At 43.1% G+C, this 26067-nt stretch overlaps 1 protein-coding gene across 1 annotated transcript; it reads right to left on the reverse strand.

Annotated features, from left to right (window-relative positions):
• Window positions 1-10664: 10664 nt before the first annotated feature.
• Window positions 10665-25947, reverse strand: LOC311101630 (SPARC-related modular calcium-binding protein 1-like; the record flags this gene model as incomplete). Its single annotated transcript, XM_084142762.1, has 10 exons — window positions 10665-10962; window positions 12717-12810; window positions 13171-13250; window positions 14522-14714; window positions 14852-14932; window positions 15092-15148; window positions 15492-15591; window positions 18175-18278; window positions 19311-19485; window positions 25870-25947. The coding sequence occupies 10 exons, from the start codon at window positions 25945-25947 to the stop codon at window positions 10665-10667; spliced, it is 1260 nt and encodes a 419-aa protein (XP_083998888.1).
• Between the last annotated feature and the right edge of the window lie 120 nt (window positions 25948-26067).

Below are 26067 nucleotides of genomic sequence, written 5' to 3' on the forward strand. Positions count from 1 at the left end.
ACAGAGTCAAGAATAGGTTAAATATATAAATAAAATAAAATCAATTAAAAACAATAGCACATCAACATAAAAACATATAAACATAAAGCTGGAGCCTGAGGACAGTGTCCAAAAGCACAACATCACTATTAATCATAAAACACCTCAAGTTATTTGAAAGTTCTGAGGACAAAGAACACACAAACACACAATGCCTCAGTGATTAACAGAACTATTTCACAGATCACAGAACTATATCAGGGTGTCATTTCTCAGGCAGAAATGTAGATAAAAATAATGAAATCCTGTTCCCCAAACAAGTGCAAGAACCACAGAGTCAAGAATAGGTTAAATATATAAATAAAATAAAATCAATTAAAAACAATAGCACATCAACATAAAAACATATAAACATAAAGCTGGAGCCTGAGGACAGTGTCCAAAAGCACAACATCACTATTAATCATAAAACACCTCAAGTTATTTGAAAGTTCTGAGGACAAAGAACACACAAACACACAATGCCTCAGTGATTAACAGAACTGTTTCACAGATCACAGAACTATATCAGGGTGTCATTTCTCAGGCAGAAATGTAGATAAAAATAATGAAATCCTGTTCCCCAAACAAGTGCAAGAACTACAGAGTCAAGAATATGTTAAATATACAAATAAAATCAATTAAAAACAATAGCACATCAACATAAAAACATCAACATAAATCTGAAAGCGTTGCTCAAACTCCCGTAACAGTCCCGTTATTTTATCTTTGAACCGCTTCATGTCTGCCACATGTTGGGTCGCGCACACATTTTTCAGACAGGGGAAGTGAGCTGCATCACCACCGGCAAGTTGCGTCTCCCACAATGACAGCTTCAACTTGAAAGAACGTATGCTGTCATAATACTGCGTGACAACTTTGTTGCGCCCTTGCAGCTGTTTGTTCAAGTTATTCAGGTGCTCTGTAACATCCACCATAAATGCAAGGTCCTGCATCCATTCTGCGGAATGAAATTCTAACACTGGTTTGCCCTTTTCTTCCATGAACTGTTCAATTTCTTCTCGTAAATCAAAGAAACGCCTCAGGACAGCACCTCGGCTTAACCATCTTACCTCAGTGTGGTATGGCAGGCCATAGATGTGGTCTTTCTCTCTGAGAAGGCTGTCAAACTGACGGTGATTCAGGCTTCTGGATCGGATGAAATTAACAGTTTGGATGACCACCTTCATGACGTTATCCATCTTTAATGACTTGCAACACAAAGCCTCCTGGTGCAAAATACAGTGAAAAGTCAAAAATCACGTCCTCCATTTGCAGATTGCACTTTCTCTCTGAACTTTGTCACAACGCCTGCTTTTTTCCCGATCATTGAGGGCGCACCATCTGTAGCCAGGCTGACAGCGCGGGACCAGTCCACTCCGACCCTGTCCAGCGCGCCGACGAGTGCGGTAAAAATATCAGCTGCTGTCGTTGTATCTGTCATCGGCACCAACTCCACAAACTCCTCGGTGACGGTCAATGTGTCATCAACTCCGCGGATGAAAATGGCCAGTTGTGCAACATCTGTAATGTCCGTGCTTTCATCAATTGCAACCGAAAACGCAATAAATGACTTTACTTTTTGCTTCAACTGGCTGTCCAAATCCACTGAAAGATCGGAAATCCTGTCTGCAACTGTGTTTCTTGTCAGGCTGATATTTGCAAAAGCCTGCCGCTTTTCAGGGCACACAATCTCCGCTGCCTTCATCATGCATGTTTTTACAAATTCACCCTCACTAAATGGTTTTGAAGCCACTGCGATTTCATTAGCAATGAGGTAGCTAGCTTTCACTGCAGCGTCACTGATGTCTCGGCTGTGAGTAAACACAGACTGCTGTTTCTTCAGACCCGCCAACAGTTCATTCACCTTCTCTCATCTCCGCTGTCCTTGAAAGTTGTCATATTTGTCGGCATGAAGACTCACATAGTGGCGACGAAGGTTATATTCTTTCAGCACTGCAACATGCTCTGAACACACCAAACATACAGCTTTCCCATTCAATTCCGTGAATAAATAGGATGACCATTTTTCTTGGAACACTCTGCGTCCACTTTTCTCTTTTTTGAAAGAGACATATTGGGGCAATGAGGGTGCCAAAGCACATAATGTTAAAAGTAGAAGCCGTAATAAATATTGCGGGCAAAACAAAGTAGCTCATTGGCTGCACGTGCTTGACCTACTTGCTCTGCCCCGGTATAAACAGTTTGCTTGCTTAACACAATTGCTATTGCGCCATCCAGTGGACGCAAATGGAACAGCAGTTTATTTTATTGAAAAATTGCAGCGCATTTGTATACTTTTTTTTTAATAAAAACATTTGTTTTTCTTTTTTTTTCAAAATCATCTCGCGGGCCGGATTAAACCCGTTTGCGGGCCTGATCCGGCCCGCGGGCCGTACGTTTGACACCCCTGTGCTAGATGCTCTCCAGTAGGAGGTACTGCCCATCTCTGACATTGTTTCAAAGGTACAAATTCAACATATTTCATACGAGGTTTGTGTATGTTAATAATTGGTTAAAATTATGACATAATCCTCTGATTGAAATTTCACCATCAAACTACAGTTTACGTTGATTAATTTTTACAAATCCAATGTATTTTCCACATAGATTCCACGTCACAATATGTTGACAAATTACGTTGGAACAACATTGATTCAACCTGTTTGTGCCCAGTGGGGACTGTGGTGGTGGAATTGCTTCATCTTTCATAACTGGGACCAGGAAGCCCAAGAGCTCAAACACCAGACTGCCTGCCATGCTTGTCGCCTCTTCAAATGCAACAGAGGGCAGCTTTTTTAATAATGCATCTGCCAATGTCTGGTACCCATAATATAGGTACCAGGCAGGCAGACAAGACAGGAAGCCTCGGTTTGGGACAGCCAATCCCTGTGTGTCACACTAATCTAAATTAAATCTGCACTGACCACTGGGAGGCAATTTCTGCTCTCCACAAAGAAAAACAAATTAGAGTTAAATCAATGCCCTCGGAGGTACGAGTACTGAACACGACACATCTGTTATCATGTCTTAGCTGAACTGTGACTGGGCGGGGTGGGCCTATTGGAAATCATTAAGAAGACACCTTGCTTTGAACTGAGGCACAGTATAAATAAAGCCCTAAGATCTCAGTTTTAACTCAAGGAAACCCCTTCACAATGGATGGAGAGAATGCAGGAGGGGAAGGATGCAACACTGGGTGAGAGAGAAAGAGAGAGAGAGGATTCTGGAATAGGGAGAAGAGGAGAGAGAGGAAGGGAAGGGAATGGATGGCAGTGCCCTGTGGTCATCAGTGTAAGAGCGGTGCCTTTTTTGCGTATGAAATTAGAATGAATATACTGATAACACTATATTAGCACTAAACTGCTCATGCCCTGAGGAGTGTCACAGTGTGCAAGCTGTCCAAAAGGAGTGAGAGAAAAAAGAAGAGATGATGAACAGGAGAGAAGGAGACTAGAGTAACTCAACAACAGAGAAAAGTGAGGAGAGAAGAAAAAGAGAGATATAAGAGCCTTATACACTGACTTGTGAGCTTGTCTCCTGTCAAAACAACTTGTTTGCCAACAGAGCATCTGAGAAAAATGATGAAAAATAGAACAATATTTAGATGTCATACAGTCATGCTGTATGACACATGGCAATTGTCAAGACAACAGAGAGAGATGCTGCAGGCAGCTCAAGCACACAACTTTAACCAGAGACTCCAACCCAATTAGCATGTGATTAGTTGGAAAGTCAATTAATTCAATTACAGGTGTGCTTTCTTAATTGGATCACTATGTTGTCTCAGTGAATTTCCACTTGAAAATATCAGACTTGATTTCTTAACAAAAAAATGAAAATCAGCCCCTACAAAAATGTCTATTAATTAAAATCCACATTATTCACATTTCCTGTTGCTGGCGGATTATTTTCCTTGTGTTAGAAAATGGTCAAATTAAGGTATCATATCTGTACACAAACACATTAATCCTCCTCATTCAGAAAAGAGCTCTGGGCCCGAATTCATGAAGCTTCTCAGAGTAGGGAGTGCTGATCTAAGTCAGTTTTGCCTTTTAGATAATAATGGATAAGATTACCTAGACAGGGAGAACCTGATCCATATCAGCACTACTACTCTGAGACACTTTGTGAAAACAGGCCCTGGAGAATGAACCAAATCCAGCTATGTGACTGAAAAAAAATCTGTATTTTATTTAATAAAAATAGCCACATTTATTGTGTGCCGTATGTAAAGTTGAATGTTCCAGACAAATCAACCCCACAGTGGAATCTAATAGAATCTCCTCTGTTTCCATCTCGTAAAGTCAGTGAGATGCATTGAACAGTAACAGCAGAATGGGAAAAACATAGATGTCAATATCCAAAGTATATGGTATTGCAAAAGGAGCTATGGATTGCATGAATTATAGATTCATCATAGCATGCAAATGTCTGAGTTTCTCAAGGGGCTGTGGTAGTGGGAAGGGGGAAGGGGGAGTGAGATATGTCATCAATTTGGAGATTGCTGGGATATTTATCACCCTGTGTGACCTCATGGTCACTCTACAGCCATTGTCATGGTCTTGGCCCTTTGATACAGGACCCCAGTGGAGAGATGAACCACAATATCATATCACATATGTAGCATATGGATAACCTTACATATCCATCCAAACATTCACACAGGCACGCAAACACACACAATGCAACCACTCATTTTATGTATGAAAGCACTGAGGTGCTATTCTGCCTCTGGGCTGGCAGCATATCTGGCAAAATAGCCCCCTCTCCTGGTAAAATGTTAGAGATTACCTGAAATACTGGGTCTCTTGCAGACTTTTGACCTCACAACAAGAGTAGTTTTAAACACAACAATATCCCAATATTTAACACACAAAACCATGCATACCAGACAATAGTAAGATCATTGGCTAATAGTTTGCAATTCTTCAACATGGCAATAGCACCAACATAGGTGTGCACAAAATTATGTTGCAGATATGTTTATGTAATGGGTCAGATCATACATGATAAATTCACCCCTCAGCTTGAAATGTCGCCAGTGGCACCATCAAATCAGATCCTTTTCGTTGGCACGATTGGTTTGCACTTTGTCAAGCTAGCAGTCACAAGTGTTTGAAATCAGAGGACCACTACTAGTTCGAGGAGCCCATTAAAGGGACAGGGACAGTGGAGGAAGTGAAGCTGTTCGCAGTGTAGCAGACCCTTGTCTAACAGTCATGACGTTGGTTTCTCACGTGGGAGATCAGGGTTCAGATCCTGCACGTGACAGCAGCACAGTGAACCCAGTTAGATTTGCACCAAATAAGTGCCGCTCTCATTCTCACCAGGCTGTTTTCTGTCATAGGCTACTTGTCCAAACCTCTGGGAGAGGACTGTCTTGACCTGGCTACTCCTCTGGGAGAGATAAGCAGGCAGCCATTGAGAGTGAAAAAACATGTCTTGTTGTCATGCCTGAATCAGCCTAATGGCCTTTTTCAGTCAGTTCAAATGCAATTTGACCTATGTGACACCCTGGGCAATGACCCAAAGGATAATGGGAAATCGCTTCTTCTTTTTCTTCTTCTGTGGATTTTTATGGCGGTTGGCAACCAGCTTTAAGGTTCATTACCACCACCAACTGGACTGGAGTCTGGACCAGAGACAGGGAAGGTTTAAATCCTACCCAATATTCTCGTCTCCTTAAGGAAACGAAATACATAATTAAATATTACATCCCCTGAAGATTTCCCCAGCTGTTCACTTAATATTGGCTCTTCAACCCCATTACCACTCAAATCTAATAACAATCGCTCCCTTTCACTCCTATATTTCTGGCACTGAAATAGAACGTGTTACACTGTTTCCATCTCCTCCTGACAATGATCACACCGCCCAGTCGGATGTTTCCCCACCAATTTCAATGTACTACTGAGCCTTGTGTGTCCCAGTCTCAGCCTTGTGACTACACTTTCCTCCCTTTTCTCTCGGCCTGATGACCTCTCTGCTCCCACCTTTTCCTGGATCTTATACAGGTGTCTTCCCTTTCCCTCCCTGTTCCACAACTCTTGCCATTTGTTTTTAACCACAGTTTTTATCAACCCTTCGGTTTCTGCTTTACAATTCCATCTCAACATTAGGATGTTTAAGAGCCTGCTTGATGATAACATCCACCTCCTCATTCCCCTCTACTCCCACATGAGCTGGTACCCAGGGGAACATCACAAATACGCCCATCTGTTTCACCCGATACAAGCACTGCAAAACCTCATACAATACATCCCGTCTGCTCCGAGACACACATTAATTTAAGCTCATCAGTGCTGCACATGAGTCAGAGCAGATTACTTCTCTGTCTGGCCTCACCTCCCCACCCACTCTGCAGCCAAGAGTATTGTCATCAACTCCATTGTGTAAACGGATAAATGATCCGTTGCTTTTTTTGTCACTGCCACCTTAAACTCAGGAACACTAAAAGCTGCACCTGTCCTCCCTGTTTTAGGGTCCTTAGATCCATCTGTGAATCTACTCCTTCCTCAACAGCTCTTACCCTCTCAAGCAACCCTAGATCGATCATTGGCTGAGGGAGCAACCAAGGTGGGATAGCAGGAAGAACCACAGAGGGGCTAAACTCCCTCCCAAACAGTCCCATCTCTCTCGCCATGCCATTGCCGATCCACCCAAAACTTGTATTCAGATGTTGTTCATGTTCCCAGCACTCTAGGAGCACCTTTTTTGTAATATGTGTAACCGTATGTCCCTGTAGATTAACCCAATATGCCATGGCTAGCTGTTGTCTTCTTAACTTTCACAGCATCTCTCCCAAGTCTACCTGCATCGCTGCCACCGGGGAGGTCCTGAGTGCTCCACAACATCTAGCTTTTTTAAAGATGTCTGAGCTGCTGATCCATATGCTACACTTCCATAATCCAGTGATGACCTTAACAGCACTATATATATAGCATTTTCAACGCCATTCTATCTGCCCCTTACTCCATTCCTGACAGGCAACGTATCCCATTCAATATTTTATTTCCTTTGACAACTAGTCTGATAATATGCTCTGCCCATGTCATTCGAGTGTCAAACCAGACCCCTAGGAACACTCCCACCCTCTCCAGATTCCTTCCATACAAGTATATTTCCTCCCCAGCCTTCCTTCTAGAAAAAAACACAGTCTGTGTTTTCTCAAATGAAAACTTAAAGCCCCACCTGAGGGACCAATGCTCAACTTCACTGATTGCTTCTTGAACTCTCCTGGCTGTATGGGTAATATTTCTCCCTCTCTTCCACAGTGTCCCGTCAACCGCAAACAATGACCTCCCAATTTCAGGTCTCACCTGGCAGAATACATTGTCAATCATAATGGAGAACAACACATGACTAATGACACTTCCCTGGGGGATACCATTATCTACCTCATAACTTTCTGACAGAGCTCCCACCCTCACTTGTATTGATCGCCCAAAAATATAAACTTTTATCCAGTTAAAAACCCTTCCTCCAACCGCCATGATACCCAGCTTGATAAGTACGCCCTCCTTCCACATCATATCATAGGCCTTCTGTACATCAAATAAAACAGATACCACCACCTCCTTATTTGCCTGTGCCTTCCATGTGACTGACTCAAGGCACAGTACAGGATCCATCATTCCCCTGCCTTTCCTGAACCCACTTTGATCTGGTGACATTAGTCCTCTACTCTCCAGGAAGTAAGTCAGCCTTTCCGTTATCATCCTTTCCATAAGTTTACATACGTGAGATGTCCACGCTATCGGTCTTTAGCTTGAAGGACTAGTAGAGTCTTTCCCTGGTTTCTGTATCGGCACCACTACCGTCTGCTTCCAACTTCCAGGCAGTTTTCCTTCCTGCCACACCTTATTGTAAAGGCCCAATACTTTCCCCATTTCAGTGTCACTGCGATGAGCCATCATGATGTAACACATCTTATCCTTCCCAGGAGATGCTACCCCAGCTTTAGCTAACGCGCTCTTCAAAATCACTGCTTTACTCTCAGGAATGTATTTTATGTCCAGTCCTCTATCAGTCACATTGTAGGCTTGAGCGCCATACGTCTCCATTTGTTAGTGATTCCTTCAAAAGATATTGGAAATTATTGTTGCATTCATCATAAACAAACACAGATGAAAACCCTAAGTCATTTTACTATGCCACTTGCTCCCCAGGTGGGTTAATCCATATAGGGATCTGTACACTGCATAAAACAGTATTGTATTTTTAAAATCCATTTTATTTATAGTCAACAAATATTTGAGCACGGTTTACAGATTAAAATGACAAAAACACAAGTTGCACTGTGGTTTTACAGCAGAAGACCATTACTGATAAACATGAATATGAGGAAATGATCAGAGCCAACAAGATAACACAAAAGACATAGGACACATTAAAATAAAGCGGCGACTATATTCTCTATTCTGTGTACTGTATATTCTGCAACGGTGCTTCAATTGATGCCTTATGTTTGTGTTTTACAAAGTGCTGTAGAACTGGATCTTCCAATGACAATTTGACAGGAGTGGAGCAGAATTCAGGTCTTCAGGGCCTTTATTTACCAAGCGTTTCAGAGTAGGAACGCTGTTCTAGAATCAGTTTTTCTTTTTAGATCATAATTAATTAGATTGATCCTAGATCAGCACTCCTACTCTAAGACACTTGATAAATACAGGCCCAGGACTTCAGGCTTGGATCTTCTGTTGCTCTATGCTCTCCTCTGCCTTCTCTCCTCGATTCTACTGACAGATACTGTAGGTAAAACAGGAAAGGATAGAAAAGGAGAGGTGAGGGGAGGAGAGGAGTGGGGAGAGAGAGACAGATTCATGAATGACTGTCTTGTTTAATTCAACAGCACCTCTAACCTATGTCTTGTGGGCTTTAGTTCTGTTTCAGGTGAGTCGTTCTGAATAATTGGAGGCCTTCCTCATTATTCCTATTACTGTCACCAGGAGTGTCTGGGGGACAGATTTTACATTTACATTTTAGTCATTTAGCAGACGCTCTTAACCAGAGCGACTTACAGGAGCAATTAGGGTTAAGTGCCTTGCTCAAGGGCACATTAACGTCAAGGGCACACAGATAAGTGTGTTAGGTAGAACCCCATTACAACAACTTTCACCTTCTCCCCTAGCTGTCACTACACCTCAGCTAGACTGAATTATTGGAGGTTAAGGGCGGGGTTGGATTGATAGCTGACAGGGTGGCCATTTTGGCTCGAGGTTTGTTTTGGTTTCTAAATGTACATAAACACACAGCAGCCTTTTAATTTATCTGACACCGAGCCAAAAACAGCCGTCCCTGGTGAGCTAGCACTAACCTTGAGGAGGTAAAAGAGCCTCTTTCTCTCCTCTGTCTCGTTCTCTCTCTCACCCTCTCGTATATGGAACGGAGAGAAGGAGAGAGAGGGAGAGAGAAACCCAAACACAGAGACCAATCTGGAGCTGGTATGGAGTGGGTCTGGGCCAGTGGATGCTGCTGAGGGGAGGACGGCTCACAATAATGTCTGGAACGGCGCAAATGAAATGGCATCAAACACATGGAAACCATGTGTTTGTTGTATTTGATACCATTCCACTCCAGCCATTACCACGGCCCGTCGTCCCCGATTAAGGTGCCACCAACCTCCTGTGGTCTGGGCCCCTGAGGGACGTTGCTGACAGGTCTATACATTGGGGTGAGAACACACAGCTTCTGTTACTGCTCAAACCACATCTTGTCACAGTCTTCACATCCTTTAACCATTCGGCTAAATGGCATGACACTATGTATGTGTGGAGTTCATTAAGAGTGATCATGTTTTCCTCACCCTCCATGTAATGTAATATATACTCTCTCTCTCTCTCTCTCTCTCTCTCTCTCTCTCTCTCTCTCTCTCTCTCTCTCTCTCTCTCTCTCTCTCTCTCTCTCTCTCTCTCTCTCTCTCTCTCTCTCTCTCTCTCTCTCTCTCTCTCTCTCTCTCTCTCTCTCTCTCTCTCTCTCTTCCTCTCTCTCTCTCTCTCTCTCTCTCTCTCTCTCTCTCTCTCTCTCTCTCTCTCTCTCTCTCTCTCTCTCTCTCTCTCTCTCTCTCTCTCTCTCTCTCCTCTCTCTCTCTCTCTCTCTCTCTCTCTCTCTCTCTCTCTCTCTCTCTCTCTCTCTCTCTCTCTCTCTCTCTCTCTCTCTCTCTCTCTCTCTCTCTCTCTCTCTCTCTCTCTCCTCTCTCTCTCTCTCTCTCTCTCTCTCTCTCTCTCTCTCTCTCTCTCTCTCTCTCTCTCTCTCTCTCTCTCTCTCTCGGCACTACTTCAAAGGCGACTCATGAAGAAGAGTAGAGAAATCCAATTTCCCAGCTAGAAAGGACTCGTTTTCTCTGACAAAACATGTACCTGTCACCGACCCCAACAAATAAAGTGTTCCACTTAAAAGATCCCTGAGTGGTTTTCTAAACCGATCTTGGACTTTTCATCAAATACAGTAGGTCTTACATAACATATACAGAAGGGCTAATCTCACAACTTAAAGCCTCTCAGCTCAAAGTGGTAACAAACTAAACATATCACAAAGCCAAATTTGAACCCATATTCACCTCTTCAGATGTTTTTTCTCAAAGCCCAAACCCACTTCACAACTACCCAAACCCACCTCAACTCTCTCCTAGAACCAAACCCACCTCACAGCCCCAGACAGGCACTGAGCTCAGACAGGGTGAGACCGCGGTCCCCGTCGCGGTCGCAGTACTGGGCAAACTTCTTAGCACAGCGTCGTGGCTTTAACCTCCTGCGCAGGTAGAGGCGGAGGGGCCGGGCCTCACGTTCAGTCAGCACTCCACTGTCATCCGTATCCAGCTGTCTGAAGTGCCAACGCAGCCCCCCATCCACCCCTGACATGTCCCACTCCTCCACCCCCAGGGAGGGGACCGAGGTGGATGGGGGAGGGGACATGGTGCCTGACAGGGGGGCGTCCGACACCCTGGTAAAGAAATTACACATTTCAGACCAGTAGCATCGCTCTTCTGCGTACAATAGTAATGTATTGGCTTGTATAGTTTTGAATTGAAATCAAATGTTTATTTTAAGATGAGCCACATGCAGAGAAAATCTAGCAGTGACTTCTTAAGAGGGCCTCCTGCTGACATACTGAAGATGACATTCCAATGTGTTTTTTACAGAACCACAGTGTCTGACTAGTCATTGAATCTACATTTATGAGATTCCTGCAGTCAGGATGAAATAATTCATTTCTCATAAGCACTCCATTCCTGAACCTTGCTTATCAGTCATATTGAACATAACCATATTCCAATTTCTGTGTCGAGCCGAAAAGAGCAAACAAATTATTTATAAACAGAAAGGCTATCGGTATGAAAATGATTTATTCAAGAGAACAAATGTATATCTAAAGATATGTTTGAAATATTTAATCACATACTGGAGTACTATCAGATCCATTACGGCACAACAGTCAATCAGTGGCCTGGTAAATTGGTAATGTATTCAGAAATCCACTATACTATCTGTCAGGGAATAGAGGAGGGTTTTGGAGAGAGCAGGGTGAGAGATACAGGGAGTTACAGATGGATGGACGGATATGTAAAACAGAAGAGGTTGAGTGAAGGAGAGAGTTGTGTGTATAAATTAACAGAGTGAAAAACTTTCAGATGGTGAGAGAGAAAGGAAAAGATGTACGGAGCATTTAAGTGGCCACGAGAAGGAGGAGAGATATAAGCGTGAGAAAGAGAGCGATGAACTGGAGAGAGAGAGAGATGGGATGAGTAGGTCCATGGGATTTAATAGAGTGGTATGCAGACTGACCTGTAGTGAGAAAGAGAGCGATGGAGTCAAGATATAAACAGACGGTAGGGCGAGTAAGTCCAGTGGGTTTAATTATACTGAACAAAAATACAAACGCAACATGCAACAATTTTACTGTGTTACAGTTCATATAAGGAAATCAGTCAATTTAAATAAGTAAATTAGGCGCTAATCTATGAATTTCACATGACTGGGCAGGGGCGCAGCCAGTGGTCGTCCTATGCCCTCCCAGGCCCACCCATGGCTGTGCCCCTGCCCAGTAATGTGAAATCCATAGATTTCACATGAATGAGTTTCTCCCCACAAAAGGGCTTTATTACAGACAGAAATACTCCTCAGTTTCATCAGCTGTCTGGGTGGCTGGTCTCAAACGATCCCGCAGGTGAAGAAGCCGAATGTGGAGGTCCTGGGCTGGCGTGGTTACACGTGGTCTGCGGTTGTGAGGCCGGTTGGAAGTACTGCCAAATTCTCTAAAACAACGTTGGCTTATGGTAGAGAAATGAACATTAAATTCTCTGGTAACAGCTCTGGTGGACATTCCTGCAGTCAGCATGTCAATTGCACGCTCCCTCAAAACTTGAAACATCTGTGGCATTGTGTTGTGTGACAAAACTGCACATTTTAGAGTGGCCTTTTATTGTCCCCAGCACAAGGTGCACCTGTATAATGATCATGCTGTTTAATCAGCTTCTTGATATGCCACACCTGTCTGGTGGATGGATTGTCTTGGCAAAGGAGAAATGTTCACTAACAGGGATGTAAACAAATTTGTGCACAACATTTGAGAGAAATAATATTTTGGTGCATATCTTTCTGGGATCTTTTATTTCAGCTCATGAAAAATGGGACCAACACTTTACATGTTGCGTTTATATTTTTGTTCAGTATAAATAGAGTGGTATGCAGACTGACCTGTGAGGGCTGAGTATTCCAGACTGTTCAGCCTTCAGCTGCAGGGCTCTCACCAGACTCTGCAGGAACTCTTTCTTCCGGGCCCCAGGGCACCCTGGGAGCAGAGAGAGGGTGTTAAGGCAAGGCAAGGGGGTCAGTTTAAGTTGTAACTCTTGACAAAATGAGGAACGCCTACCCGCTATGATGTAAACTAGACAAGAGTCCACATTGCATTCACCACAGCTCATTGACACAGTACCTACAGTACTCAATATAGACAGTACCAATCAAATGTACAGTGTTAGTGTTAGCCTGGTCCTAGATCAGTTTGTGATGTCTGCCAATGACTCTAGGAGTGACAATGACTATAGGAGTTGGCAGAAAGAGCCAACTGATCTGGGACCAGGATAGTAAAAACGAGAAAGGTCATTGTTGATCTATCCAGGTATAGTGAAGTACAGTATGAGGATCTGACCTGGTAGGGATCTGTCTCTGTAGTTCCTGTCAGGCTTGCTGCTGTGGGGCTCCTCCAGACTGCAGTCTGGCAGCCGGTTCCTGAAAGGGGCAACAACAGCCATGGGAATGATCTACGTCTGCAGCAGTAACTCATAGACTCCTCTCCAACCATTTAGTCACTATCATCATACATCCCAGTGCATTTACCCAATGGTTTGCTCCCTTTTGCCATTTGTTATAATCTTTGTTATCATCCACCATTGACAGGAGGAGATGCAGTAGAGGCTACACTATACCCTATGAGCACAAGACGCTGAAAAGTTGAGACTTTCAACCAATTTTGCTCACAGGGGTGTCAGTGGCATTGTTAGTCAGAGAAGTATATGAAGCTAAGAGAAAATACAGTGGAAATGGATGGAAATGTCCATTAAATAATGCTATGCAACCAGGATACTGAAGAAGGTAATCAATAAAACCATAGCATTGCACTATCAAGACTTCAGCACGTGCAGGGGGCTGGTCTAGTTGTAGTGCTGCCACCAGACCACATATGCCCCTGGAGGCAGTGGTTCAATCCCCCGTTCTGCCACTCACCACTCACTGTTCCCTTTCCTCTATCTCCCCATCTATAGTACATACTGTACCTACTAAAACTTGAAAATATTTGTTTTAAGTAGTAGAAGGTTTTATTGGTTTCTCACGGTCATAGACTGAATTGCACACCAATTTATAATATAATTATATATAATTAATTATAATTAGATAATAGATCATTATCAAATAGTAAAATTCTAAACCAGCACAACGCTTTAAATATAATACAATGTTAAAATATGCTATATTTGCTGGCCCATGTTGACTCCAATGCACCCCACAGTTGTGTCAAGTTGGCTGGATGTCCTTTGGGTGGTGTACCAATCTTGATACATACGGGAATTGTTGAGCGTGAAAAAAAAACAGCAGCATTGCAGTTCTTGATACAAACCGGCGCGCCTGGCACCTACCACCATACCCCATTCAAAGGCACTTCAATATTTTGTGTTGCCCATTCACCCTCTGAATGGCACACATACACAATCCATGTCTCAATTGTCTCAAGGCTTAAAAATCCTTCTTTAACCTGTCTCCTCCCCTTCATCTACACTGATTGACGTAGATTTAACAAGTGACATCTGATAGCGTTCTGAGAGTTCTGATAGCGGCTTGTGTGTGTCATGGGAGTGCAGTATGCATTTAGGTAAAGCTTTATTGTACTGCCTAGTTAATCTGGTACAAGTCATTCCTATGTAACTACCTGATAATTATCAGGCTGTAAAATAAAGCGTTATCCACATTTCTCTATCCACTAGGTGCCTTGTTTGAGGCCATACCTGGCAGAGGTGCCTGGTAGAGGCCGTCCCGTGTCTTCCCTGACACACCAGCAGTACCCCGTGGTGACGTGGCACTGGATGGGGCTGTAGCGCCCGTCTGCACTGCATTTTGGGATGAAGCGCTCCTCCTGCCACAGAAGATGCACCTCGGCCATCAACGCTGCTCTCTCCCTCTCACACGTCTGATGACTGTCTGTGGAAGCACGAATGTACGCACACGCACATGAACACATATGTGCACACACACACACACACTAATCATTACAAACACTTAAACATTATCTCACAGAAGGGATAGCTATGGAAGCTCATTAAAAAAAAACTCCTTACCTGTAGGGTGTTTTACAGAACGATTCCCTTTGGAGTCAGAGTTCAACAGGATGGTCACCCAGAGCGGAGGAGCGGTGATTCCTGTACAGGAAATAGAGTGATATTAGTGTAAACAAACAATATGGTAGTATCATTCTGAAAATGTCCATCATTACGGGACGGTTTCCCGGAGACAGATTAAGCCTAGTGCTAGACTTAAAAGCATGTTCAATGGAGATTCTCCATGTCCACTCCTCTCACCTGCTGCAGACTGGGGCCTGCTAGGGTCAGCGGTGGGCCGGGAGGGACCACCCTCACCTGTGTCCACAGAGACAAGAACATTTCAAGGACCAAACTGACTGTGATTAAAGCCCGTACCAGAGTAGGTATGTGTGTGGCAGTGTTTGAGTGAGTATTTATATTAGTGTCAGTGGAGCACTATTGATTGATATACAGTACAGTACCTATGCATGTAAGTCAGGTGAATTCTCACCTCTTTGGGCTAACTCCAGATCAGTCATCTGTGTCATTTCAGACAAATGACTCATGGCACAACACAACACACCAGAAAGAGGGCTGTGTGAACTGTTTTATGGGTGGATTGATAGATGCTAATTCACAGCTATTTCCCATTGCCTGTTTGATCTAAACTCTGTCTCACCTGTGCAGTTGGGTCTGAGGTGCAGGACAGAGGTCCCACTGACAGGCTTCCCATCTGGAGTAGAGCACCAGCAGTACCCAGTCTGGTTGTGGCACTGCACCTGAGAAAGTGGGACATTTGTCAGAACCTATGTTTTGCCAATTTAATCAAAGCCAAGTACTGAAATGTATGCTCACTAAAGGGTAGCCATAGACTGTTCACTCTGCTACCGTCCGGCAAACGGTACCGAAGCATCGGCTCTCGGACCAACAGGCTCCGAGACAGCTTCTACCCCCAAGCCATAAGACTGTTAAATAGCCATAAGACTGCTAAATAGTTCATTAAATGGTTAACCAGACTATTTGCACTGACTCTATGCACACTCACAAGACTATATATACATACAGACACACTACATTGACACTCTCACACAAAACCCACACACATTCACATACACTGCATACACACACACACACATATGCATACCAACACAACATAAATACAAACGCACACTTTTACACTCAACATACACTGAGTGCATAAAGCATTAGGAACACGTTCCTAATATTGAGTTGCACCCCCTTTTTCCCTCAGAACAGCCTCAATTTTTTGAGGCATGGACTCTACAAGGTGTCGAAAGTGTTCCACAGGGCTGCTGGCCATTTGTTGACTCCAATCCTTCCCACAGCTGTGTCAAGTTGGCTGGATGTCCTTTGGGTGGTGGACCATTCTTGATACACACGGGAAACTGTTGAGTGTGAAAAACCCAACAGCGTTGCAGTTTTTGACACACTCATACCAGTGCGCCTGGCACCTACTACCATACCCCGTTAAAAGGCACTTCAATATTTTGTCTTGCCCATCCACACTCTGAATGGCACACATACACAATCCATGTCTCAGTAGTCTCAAGGCTTAAAAATCCCTCATTAACCTGTCTCCTCCCCTTCATCTACACTGATTTAAGTGGATTTAACAAGTGACATCAATAAGGGATCATAGCTTTCATCTGAATTCACCTGGTCAAAGCAGGTGTTCCTAATGTTTTGTACACTTAGTGTATGCTGCTGCTGCTACTCTGTTCTTTATTTTACTCTTATTACTATCCTGATGCCTAGTCATTTTACCGTGCCTTCGTGTACATACAGTGCCTTCAAAAAGTATTCCGACCCCTTGACTTTTTCCACATTTTGTTACGTTACAGTCTTATTCTAAAATTGATTAAATCGTTTTTTTCCCTCATCAATCTACACACATTACCCCATAACGACAAAGCAAAAACAGGTTTTTAGAAATGTTTGCTAATTTATTTAAAATAAAAAACGGAAATATTACAGTTACATAAGTATTCAGACCCTTTACTCAGTACTTTGTTGAAGCACCTTTGGCAGCGATTACAGCCTTGAGTCTTCTTGGGTATGACGTTACAAGCTTGGCACACCTGTATTTGGGTAGTTTCTCCCATTCTTCTCTGCAGATGCTCTCAAGCTCTGTCAGGTTGGATGGGGAGCGTTGCTTCACAGCTATTTTCAGGTCTCTCCAGAGATGTTCGATCGGGTTCATGTCCGGCCTCTGACTGGGCCACTCAAGGACATTCAGAGACTTGTCCCGAAGCCACTTCTGCGTTGTCTTGGCTGTGTGCTTAGGGTCGTTGTCCTGTTGAAAGGTGAAGCTTCGCCCCAGTCTGAGGTCCTGAGCACTCTGGAGAAGGTTTGCATCAATGATCTCTCTGTACTTTGCTCCGTTCATCTTTCCCTCGATCCTGACTAGTCTCCCAGTCCCTGCCGCTGAAAACATCCCCACAGCATGATGCTGCCACCACCATGCTTCACCGTAGGGATGGTGGCCAGGTTTTCTCCAGACGTGATGCTTGGCATTCAGGCCAAAGAGTTCAATCTTGGTTTCATCAGACCAGAGAATCTTGTTTCTCATGGTCTGAGAGTCCTTTAGGTGCCTTTTGGCAAACTCCAAGCGAGCTGTCATGTGCCTTTTACTGAAGATTGGCTTCCGTCTGGTAACTCTACCATAAAGGCCTGATTATTCCTTCGACCTCATGGCTTGGTTTTTGCTCTGACATGCAAGGTCAACTGTGGGACCTTATATAGACAGGTGTGTGCCTTTCCAAATCATGTCCAATCAATTGAATTTACCACAGGTGGACTCCAAGTTGTAGAAACATCAAGGATAATCAATGGAAACAGGATGCACCTGAGCTTAACATCGAGTCTCATAGCAAACGGTCTGAATACTTATGTAAATAAGGTATCTTTTTTATTTGTAATACATTTGCAAACATTTATTGTTTTCGCTTTGTCATTATGGGGTATTGTGAGTAGATTGCTGAGGATTGTTTATTTTTTAATCCATTTTAGAATAACGCTGTAACGTAACAGAATGTGGAAAAAGTAAAGGGGTCGGAATACTTTCCGAAGGCACTGTATCTACCTCAAATAGCTCGTACCCCTGCACATTGATCTGGTACTGATACTCCCTGTAGATAGCTCCATTCTTGTGTATTTTATTCCTTGTGTTACTATTTTTCTTTTTATTATAATTTTTTGACTCTACATCATTGGTAAGCAAGCATTTCAGGGTAAAGTCTACACCCGTTGTATTCGGCGCAAGTGACAAATAAAGTTTGATTTGCTTAGATTTTCTGTAATTGAATTTGAATTGAATTTGAATTGAATTAAATTTGAAATACCTGCAGGAAGCTTCCGTCCGCACTGCATTCTGGGACGGTGTGGCTGCGGACACTTGACTCCAGGGCCTGACTACGAGCAAGCTGGCACTTGGACTGGGTGGAATCTGAAGGGGGATGTCCAGCAATGACCTCTACTACTTCCATTGGCATATATAATCAATGCAGAAGTGTGTATAGATTGTGTGTACTGTATATATCAGGGATGGTCAACTGGCGGCCCTTTTGAGGCCCTCGGATCAATTTCCACAACAACAAAAAAACTGACTGAGTTTTTAGGAACTCAGTCGGGGTCTCAACTTACTGTTGAGAGTTAGAATAGTAGAATACACAAGGTGCAATTTCGAAATGTGGTTGTGCATCAGCAGTTTTTCTCTTGTTATGTCAGTCAGTGATAGCAGTGGAGGCTGCTGAGGGGAGAATGACTCATAATAATGGCTGGAATGGAGTGAATGGAATGGTATCAAACATGTTTTGGGGGGGTTTTCATGTGTTTGATACCATTCCATTCACTCCATTACACTCCATTTCAGCCATTATTATGAGCAGTCCTCCCCTCAGCAGCCTCCACTGACTGATAGTCAGTCAATTTTCCAATGTCAGCATTTTTCTTCCAGATTGCTAAATTAGTTTAGCGGCCAGCTGTCTAAACTTGTTATCATGGTCGAATTACCGGCCGCGGGGCCCCCAATTGATTTTGTTAGTCAGTCTCACTCAGATATCATATTAAAAACTGCAAACATTTCTCGCCACCCTATGGCAAAATGTGTAGAATTGCAGGAAATTAGCAGTAAAACAGCTCATTTTCCTCTCTGCCCCATGGCAAAATGAGTAGAATTGCAACAAATTTGCTTTAAAACTGCAACATTTTCTCTACACCCCATGGCAAAATGTATAGAATTGCACAAAATGTAATCGCAATGTGAGAGGGGGGGAGAGAGCAACTGCAGCCCATCATGATGAGTTCAGATTTTTTAGTGGCCCCCACCCCCATCAAAGTTGCCCATCCCTGGTATATATGGTGAATAATAGATGGTATGTATATATGTGTATAGTGTGAATACGTGTGTATAGATGGAGGCGTCTATGACTTACTTTCATAGAATGTACACAGTTTATGCTCACTAAAGGGTACTTACCTGCACAGTGTGCTCGTGGTGCCGTCCGTAGCTGAGTGTTGATGCACTGGGCTCTCTGGAATGTACACAGGGACTTGTAAAGGCGTCCGTTGCTGCCACATACTGTCCGGTGGCGCCCCCTGTGGCAGTCCAGCGCACAGCCCCGGGGCCACATGTTTTCTGTGATCAGAAATGGCTGGACACAAGCAGCAACACAGGCAGTACAATGCAATTACACCCTGCTGACCTGTACTCTCATATGACACACTTTGACCCCCAGCAGCGTACTGTATCAGAGAGAAAGATTTGGAGGTTTGGAGTGTATTGGTGTGGATAGACTTAAGCAGAGTTGGTGAGAGAGCGGGATTAAAAAGGAGATATTTGTTGGTGCCTTGGCTAGTGATTACTCAGTCTGCTGCTTGTCTGGCACAGGAACAGCGTTTCAGTGTCACGCTAGGAAAAGCTGAGAGAGGGAACACGTAAAAGATAAGCACTGCAGCAGTGAACACATGGTCAAAGTATGGGAACATTTAAAATAGAAACCAGGGAAATGAGTCTGTATGTGTGTGTATATATATCTTGGCCTTCACCTGCTCCTGTACCTGTGAGAGCTGGTTTTGCTAGCTCTGTAAATAAACAGGCCTAATTGAGGGGACGATTCCAGACCCTTCAGGCCCGCCTCACCCCCCTGCCTGTCAACTGTGGGCTCAGTCTGTAGCTCATTGACATGGCTGGAGTAAAGTATTGTATTTTGCAGGCCTGCATCCAAAGGGAAGATGCTGGAACATTTCTGTTCTGCCATCTGAATATTGCTCTAATACTGGACCATACACCACACATGCATGACCTCTAAAGTCTCTTACCTGTCCTTGAGTCACTACTTGAGTACATGACACACACAATCGTAGAGAATGTGACACTTATTCAGTGGTGTAAAGTACTTAAGTAAAAATACTTTAAAGTACTACTTAAGTAGTTTGAGGTCTGTACTTAACGTTTCTATTTATATTTTTGACAACTTTTACTTCACTACATTCCTAAAGAAAATAACGTACTTTTTACTCAATACATTTTACCTGACACCCAAAAGTACTCGTTACATTTTGAATGCTTAGCACGACAGGAAAATGGTCCAATTCACGGACTTATCAAGAGAACACGTGGTGATCTCTGCTGCCTCTGATCTGGTGGACTCACTAAACACAAATGCATATTTTGTAAATGATGTCTGAGTGTTGGAGTGTGCCCCTGGTTAGCCGTACATTTTAAAAAAACAAGAAAATGGTGCCGTCTGCGTTGCTTAATATAAGGAATTTGAAATGATTTATACTTTTACTTTTGATACTTAAGTATATTTAGAACCAAATACTCTTAAACTTTTACTCAAGTAGTATTTTACTGGGTGACTTTCACTTTTTACTTGAGTAACTTTCATTTAAGGTACAGTTGAAGTCAGAAGTTTACATACACTTAGGTTGGAGTCATTAAAACTCGTTTTTCAACCACTCCACAAATTTCTTGTTAACAAACTATAGTTTTGGCAAGTCGGTTAGGACATCTACTTTGTGCATGACACAGGTAATTTTTCCAACAATTCTTTACAGACAGATTATTTCACTGTATCACAATTCCAGTTGGTCAGAAGTTTACATACACTAAATTGACTGTGCCTTTAAACAGCTTGGAAAATTACAGAAAATGATGTCATGGCTTTAGAAGCTTCTAATAGGCTAATTGACATAATTTGAGTCAATTGGAGGTGTACCTGTGGATGTATTTCAAGGCCCATCTTCAAACTCAGTGCCTCTTTGCTTGACATCATGGGAAAATCAAAAGAAATCAACCAAGACCTCAGAAAAAAAATGGTAGACCTCCACAAGTCTGGTTCATCCTTGGGAGCAATTTCCAAACGCCTGAAGGTACCACGTTCATCTGTACAAACAATAGTCCGCAAGTGTAAACACCATGGGACCACGCAGCCGTCATACCGCTCAGGAAGGAGACGCGTTCTGTCTCCTAGAGATGAACGAAAAGTGCAAATCAATCCCAGAACAACAGCAAAGGACCTTGTGAAGATGCTGGAGGAAACAGGTACAAAAGTATCTATATCCACAGTAAAACAAGTCCTATATCGACATAACCTGAAAGGCCGCTCAGCAAGGAAGAAGCCACTGCTCCAAAACCGCCATAAAAAAAGCCAGACTACGGTTTGCAACTTCACATGGGGACAAAGGTCTTACTTTTTGGAGAAATGTCCTCTGGTCTGATGAAACAAAAATAGAACTGTTTGGCCATAATGACCATCGTTATGTTTGGAGGAAAAGGGGGGGACTTGCAAGCCGAAGAACACCATCCCAACCATGACGCACGGGGTGGTAGCATCATGCTGTGGGGGTGCTTTGCTGCAGGAGGGACTGGTGCACTTCACAAAATAGATGGCATCATGAGGAAGGAAAATGATGTGGATATATTGAAGCAACATCTCAAGACATCAGTCAGGAAGCTAAAGCTTGGTCGCAAATGGGTCTTCCAAATGGACAATGACCCCCAAGCATACTTCCAAAGTTGTGGCAAAATGGCTTAAGGACAACAAAGTCAAGGTATTGGAGTGGCCATCACAAAGCCCTGACCTCAATCCTATAGAAAATGTGTGGGCAGAACTGAAAAAGCGTGTGCGAGCAAGGAGGCCTACAAACCTGACTCAGTTACACCAGCTCTGTCAGGAGGAATGGGCCAAAATTCACCCAACTTATTGTGGAAGGCTACCCGAAACGTTTGACCCAAGTTAAACAATTGAAAGGCAATGCTACCAAATACTAATTGAGTGTATGTAAACTTCTGACCCACTGGGAATGTGATGAAAGAAATAAAAGCTGAAAGAAATAATTCTCTCTACTATTATTCTGACATTTCACATTCTTAAAATAAAGTGGTGATCCTAACTGACCTAAAACAGGGAATTTTTACTAGGATTAAATGTCAGGAATTGTAAAAAACTGAGTTTAAATGTATTTGGCTAAGGTGTATGTAAACATCCGACTTCAACTGTATCTATAATTTTACTCAAGTATGACAATTGGTTACTTTTTCCACCACTGCACTTATTGCCATCATGAGAGCAAGGCTCTTTTTTGCTGTCCGAGGGCTTTCCCTGTATCCCTGCTATAGTATGGGTACACTGCAGCTTTTTCCAGCCTTATTCATAGGCACAGTGGTATCCCTAATCGTTAGTGGGATGCCCTAGGCCTAGACTGCATTTGATAAACTTCTATTGACACACCATGTGTCTTTTTTACATCAACATTCCAGTGAGGTGGGCGGAGGAGAGACGAGAACAGAGAGAGAGAGGTACTCCGAACGCAGCCCACAGGCTTGTGCTAAATTGCTAACACATGCTGCCCAGTGCCAGACATCGCACTAAAAGCTAGGTATCACACATGCACTCACACATGGGTCCCTCTCTTGTCACTGACCTTCCCTCTCCCAATCCCACTCAGATAACCCTGGAGCCAGACCATGGCCTCGTCCGTTCCCTCACACTACTACCCTTGCCCCCCCCTCCCCGAGCCCCAGCCATCCTCCATCTTCAATACCTCTTTGTCTCCGGCTCTCCCTCACACACTCTGTCATAGCTCAGCAAATTTGCCATGGTGTGTGTTTCACTGTTTACATAATTTTCCCTGATTGAAAAAAAACTGCTACTGAAAGGACTGCCTGTGCTGCTAGGTCAGGGCATTATTTAATCGATTGATTCCTTGTGGAGGAAAGCATATTGAATATGTGTGTGCATGTTGAAGATCTCCGAGATAGAGGTAGCGTCCTCATTGTGACTGGAGGACAGGGGAGATAGCTTTCTAACTAGGAGGTCACTGTGTTCAGTACCACTGAATAGACTGGCAAGCAGGCAGACAGAGGAGGAGTGTCCAGGTGCAAAGTGTAGCTAGTAGCCTTGAGCAGTATTCTCTGTTCAGGTGCAGTGTTACAATATGTTCCCGGCTACAATTAGTGTCAGTGTTCTGGGCAGAACGTTGAGCAGTGCAGCGTGGACGAACAAGGTGACAGTGTTTTAGGCAACCTCGTGTTAGATTGACTGATTTTATAACTGTATATGAAAATATAGATATACCTCGAGAGAGTTTTGGCTAAGACTGTGAAATGCTGCTGAAAGACTAGCACACTTCTTTTTTTACATCCATACCAGTAACTGTTATGTTTAAATAAGCCCCCACCCGTCATATGCGGAGTAAGAGTAGTGAATCAGTCACTTGTGAAGAGTTCTTCTCCATGAATCCCTATGGCATGGCAGGACAGCTGGACAGAGAAACAGGCTGTTTGTGCAATTCGTCATACGCCTGTAGAATACAAACCACCAAACATTGCACACACACACGCAGACATGCTAAACAGGTGCACTTTCACCACCGAGTCGTGTACAAGTACACCTTCTCTCACACTTCAAAATTGGCATGGTAACCAAACACACTGAAACCTGTAAACACATGTACTGTATGCACACACTCAAACACATATAGTGCCTTCAGAAAGTATTCATACCCCTTGACTTATTCCACATTGCTGTGTTACAGCCTGAATTCAACATTGATTAAATAGATTCTCACCCATCTACACACAATACCCCATAATGACAAAGTGAAAACATGTTTTTAGGCATTTTTGCAAATGTATTGAAAATGAAATACAGAAATATCTAATTTACACAAGTATTCACACCCCTGAGTCAATACATGTTAGAATCACCTTTGGCAGCGATTACAGCTGTGAGTCTTTCTGCACAAGTCTCTAAGAACTTTGCACACCTGGATTGTACAATATTTGCACATTAAAAATGATTCAAGCTCTGTCAAGTTGGTTGTTGATCATTGCTAGACAGCCATTTTCAAGTCTTGCCATAGATTTCCAAGCCGATTTAAGTCAAAAGTCTAACTAGGCCACTCAGGAACGTTCAATGTCATCTTGGTAAGCAACTCCAGTGTATATTTGGCCTTGTTTTAGGTTATTGTCCTGCTGAAAGGTGAATGTCTCCAAGTCTCTGTTGGAAAGCAGACTGAAGTAATTTTCCTCTAGGATTTTGCCTCTATTCAGTTTATTTTTATCCTAAAAACTCCTTAGTCCTTGCCCATAACATGATGCAGCCACCACCATGCTTGAAAATATGAAGAGTGGTACTCAGTCATGTGTTGTGTTGGATGTGCCCCAAACATAACACTTTGTATTCAGGACATTTAGCAGTTTTACTTTAGTGTCTTATTGCAAACAGAATGCATGTTTTGGAATATTTTTATTCCGTACAGGCTTCCTTCTTTTCACCCTTTCCTTTACTGTAGGTTAGTATTGTTGAGTAACTACAATGTTGTTGATCCATCCTCAGTTCTCCTATCACAGCCATTAAATTCTGGTGAAATCCCTGAGCGGTTTCCTTCCTCTCCAGCAACTGAGTTAGGAAGGACGGGGTGTATTGATAAACCATCCAAAGTGTAATTAATAACTTCACCATGCTCAAAGGGATATTCAATGTCTTATTTATTTTTACCCATCTACCAATAGGTGCCCTTCTTTGTGAGGCATTGGAAAACCTCCCTGGTCTTTGTGCTTGAATCTGTGTTTGAAATTCATTGCTCAACTGAGGGACCTTACAGATAATTGTATGTGTAGGGTACAGAGATGAGGTAGTCATTCAAAAGTCATGTTAAACACTATTATTGCACAGAGTGAGTCCATGCAACTTGACTTAAGCACATTTTCACTGCTGAACTTATTTTGGCTTGCCATAACAAAGGGGTTGAATACTTATTGACACCAAGACATTTCAGCTATCATTTTTTATTAATTTGTAAACATTTCTAAAAACATAACTCCACTTTGACATTATGGGGTATTGTGTGTAGGCCAGTGACAAAAGTCAAGGGGTGTGAATACTTTCTGAAGGCACATGCCCGTTTTCCCTCGGGTATAAGAAAAAAAATTGTTTCAATATTTGCCTTGAGGCGGTTTCTGGGCTGTGGTCCGGGCTAGTTGTCCAGTGTTTGTCTACTCCATCTCCTCTTTAGGGAACATTGGCTTTATAGACTTTCTCAGATTCCACTCCATGGCTTGGAGGTAGGTGTGGCCCCTAAACACTGATCTTATATCAGCTTGTCATACTCTAGTACTGACCATAACCATTTAGTAAATACAACTAAACTGACTTTAGAACACTTTGAGAGCTCTATGACTCAAGGTAACAGGTATATGCCCTTAATTCATGGATGTAGCCAATCTGAATGAAAAGGGTTTTAGCACTGCTTGAGATGCCAACCACTCTTTTCTGGCTATTATAGTCTACTTCACTCAGCAAGATCACAGATGTAATATAACGTTTTGCACTCACGTTTAGATTTAATATTTTAAAACGCACCATCATCGGTGATTCGATGTTGGTTTAAATTCAGGTGACAATCACAGAGAGAATAAAAAATTATAAAGAAAAAAAGATGCAAGTGAAAATGTAACAGTTCATGCTAGACTACGTCTCAAAATGGGCACTTCTGAAGTGTGAAAGTATAAATCCTTGAGGACTTACCGGTGAGCTCTCAGTTTGAATAGACTCTGAGAACAAGATGATGAGCAGCACGCGACAGGTGAAAGTCAGCACCAGCATACTTCCCACTGCCACAGCCCAGGCGCGTGGCTCCGATAGAGGTGTTGCGCGCGCTTCGGTCTCTGTGGCAAAGCGCGGTGCGCAAGTCGCCAGCCAAGCCAGCCTTTGGTAGCGCGGTTA

This window comes from Coregonus lavaretus (assembly GCF_964263955.1).
Source record: "Coregonus lavaretus genome assembly, chromosome: 26".
Lineage (NCBI taxonomy): Eukaryota > Metazoa > Chordata > Actinopteri > Salmoniformes > Salmonidae > Coregonus > Coregonus lavaretus.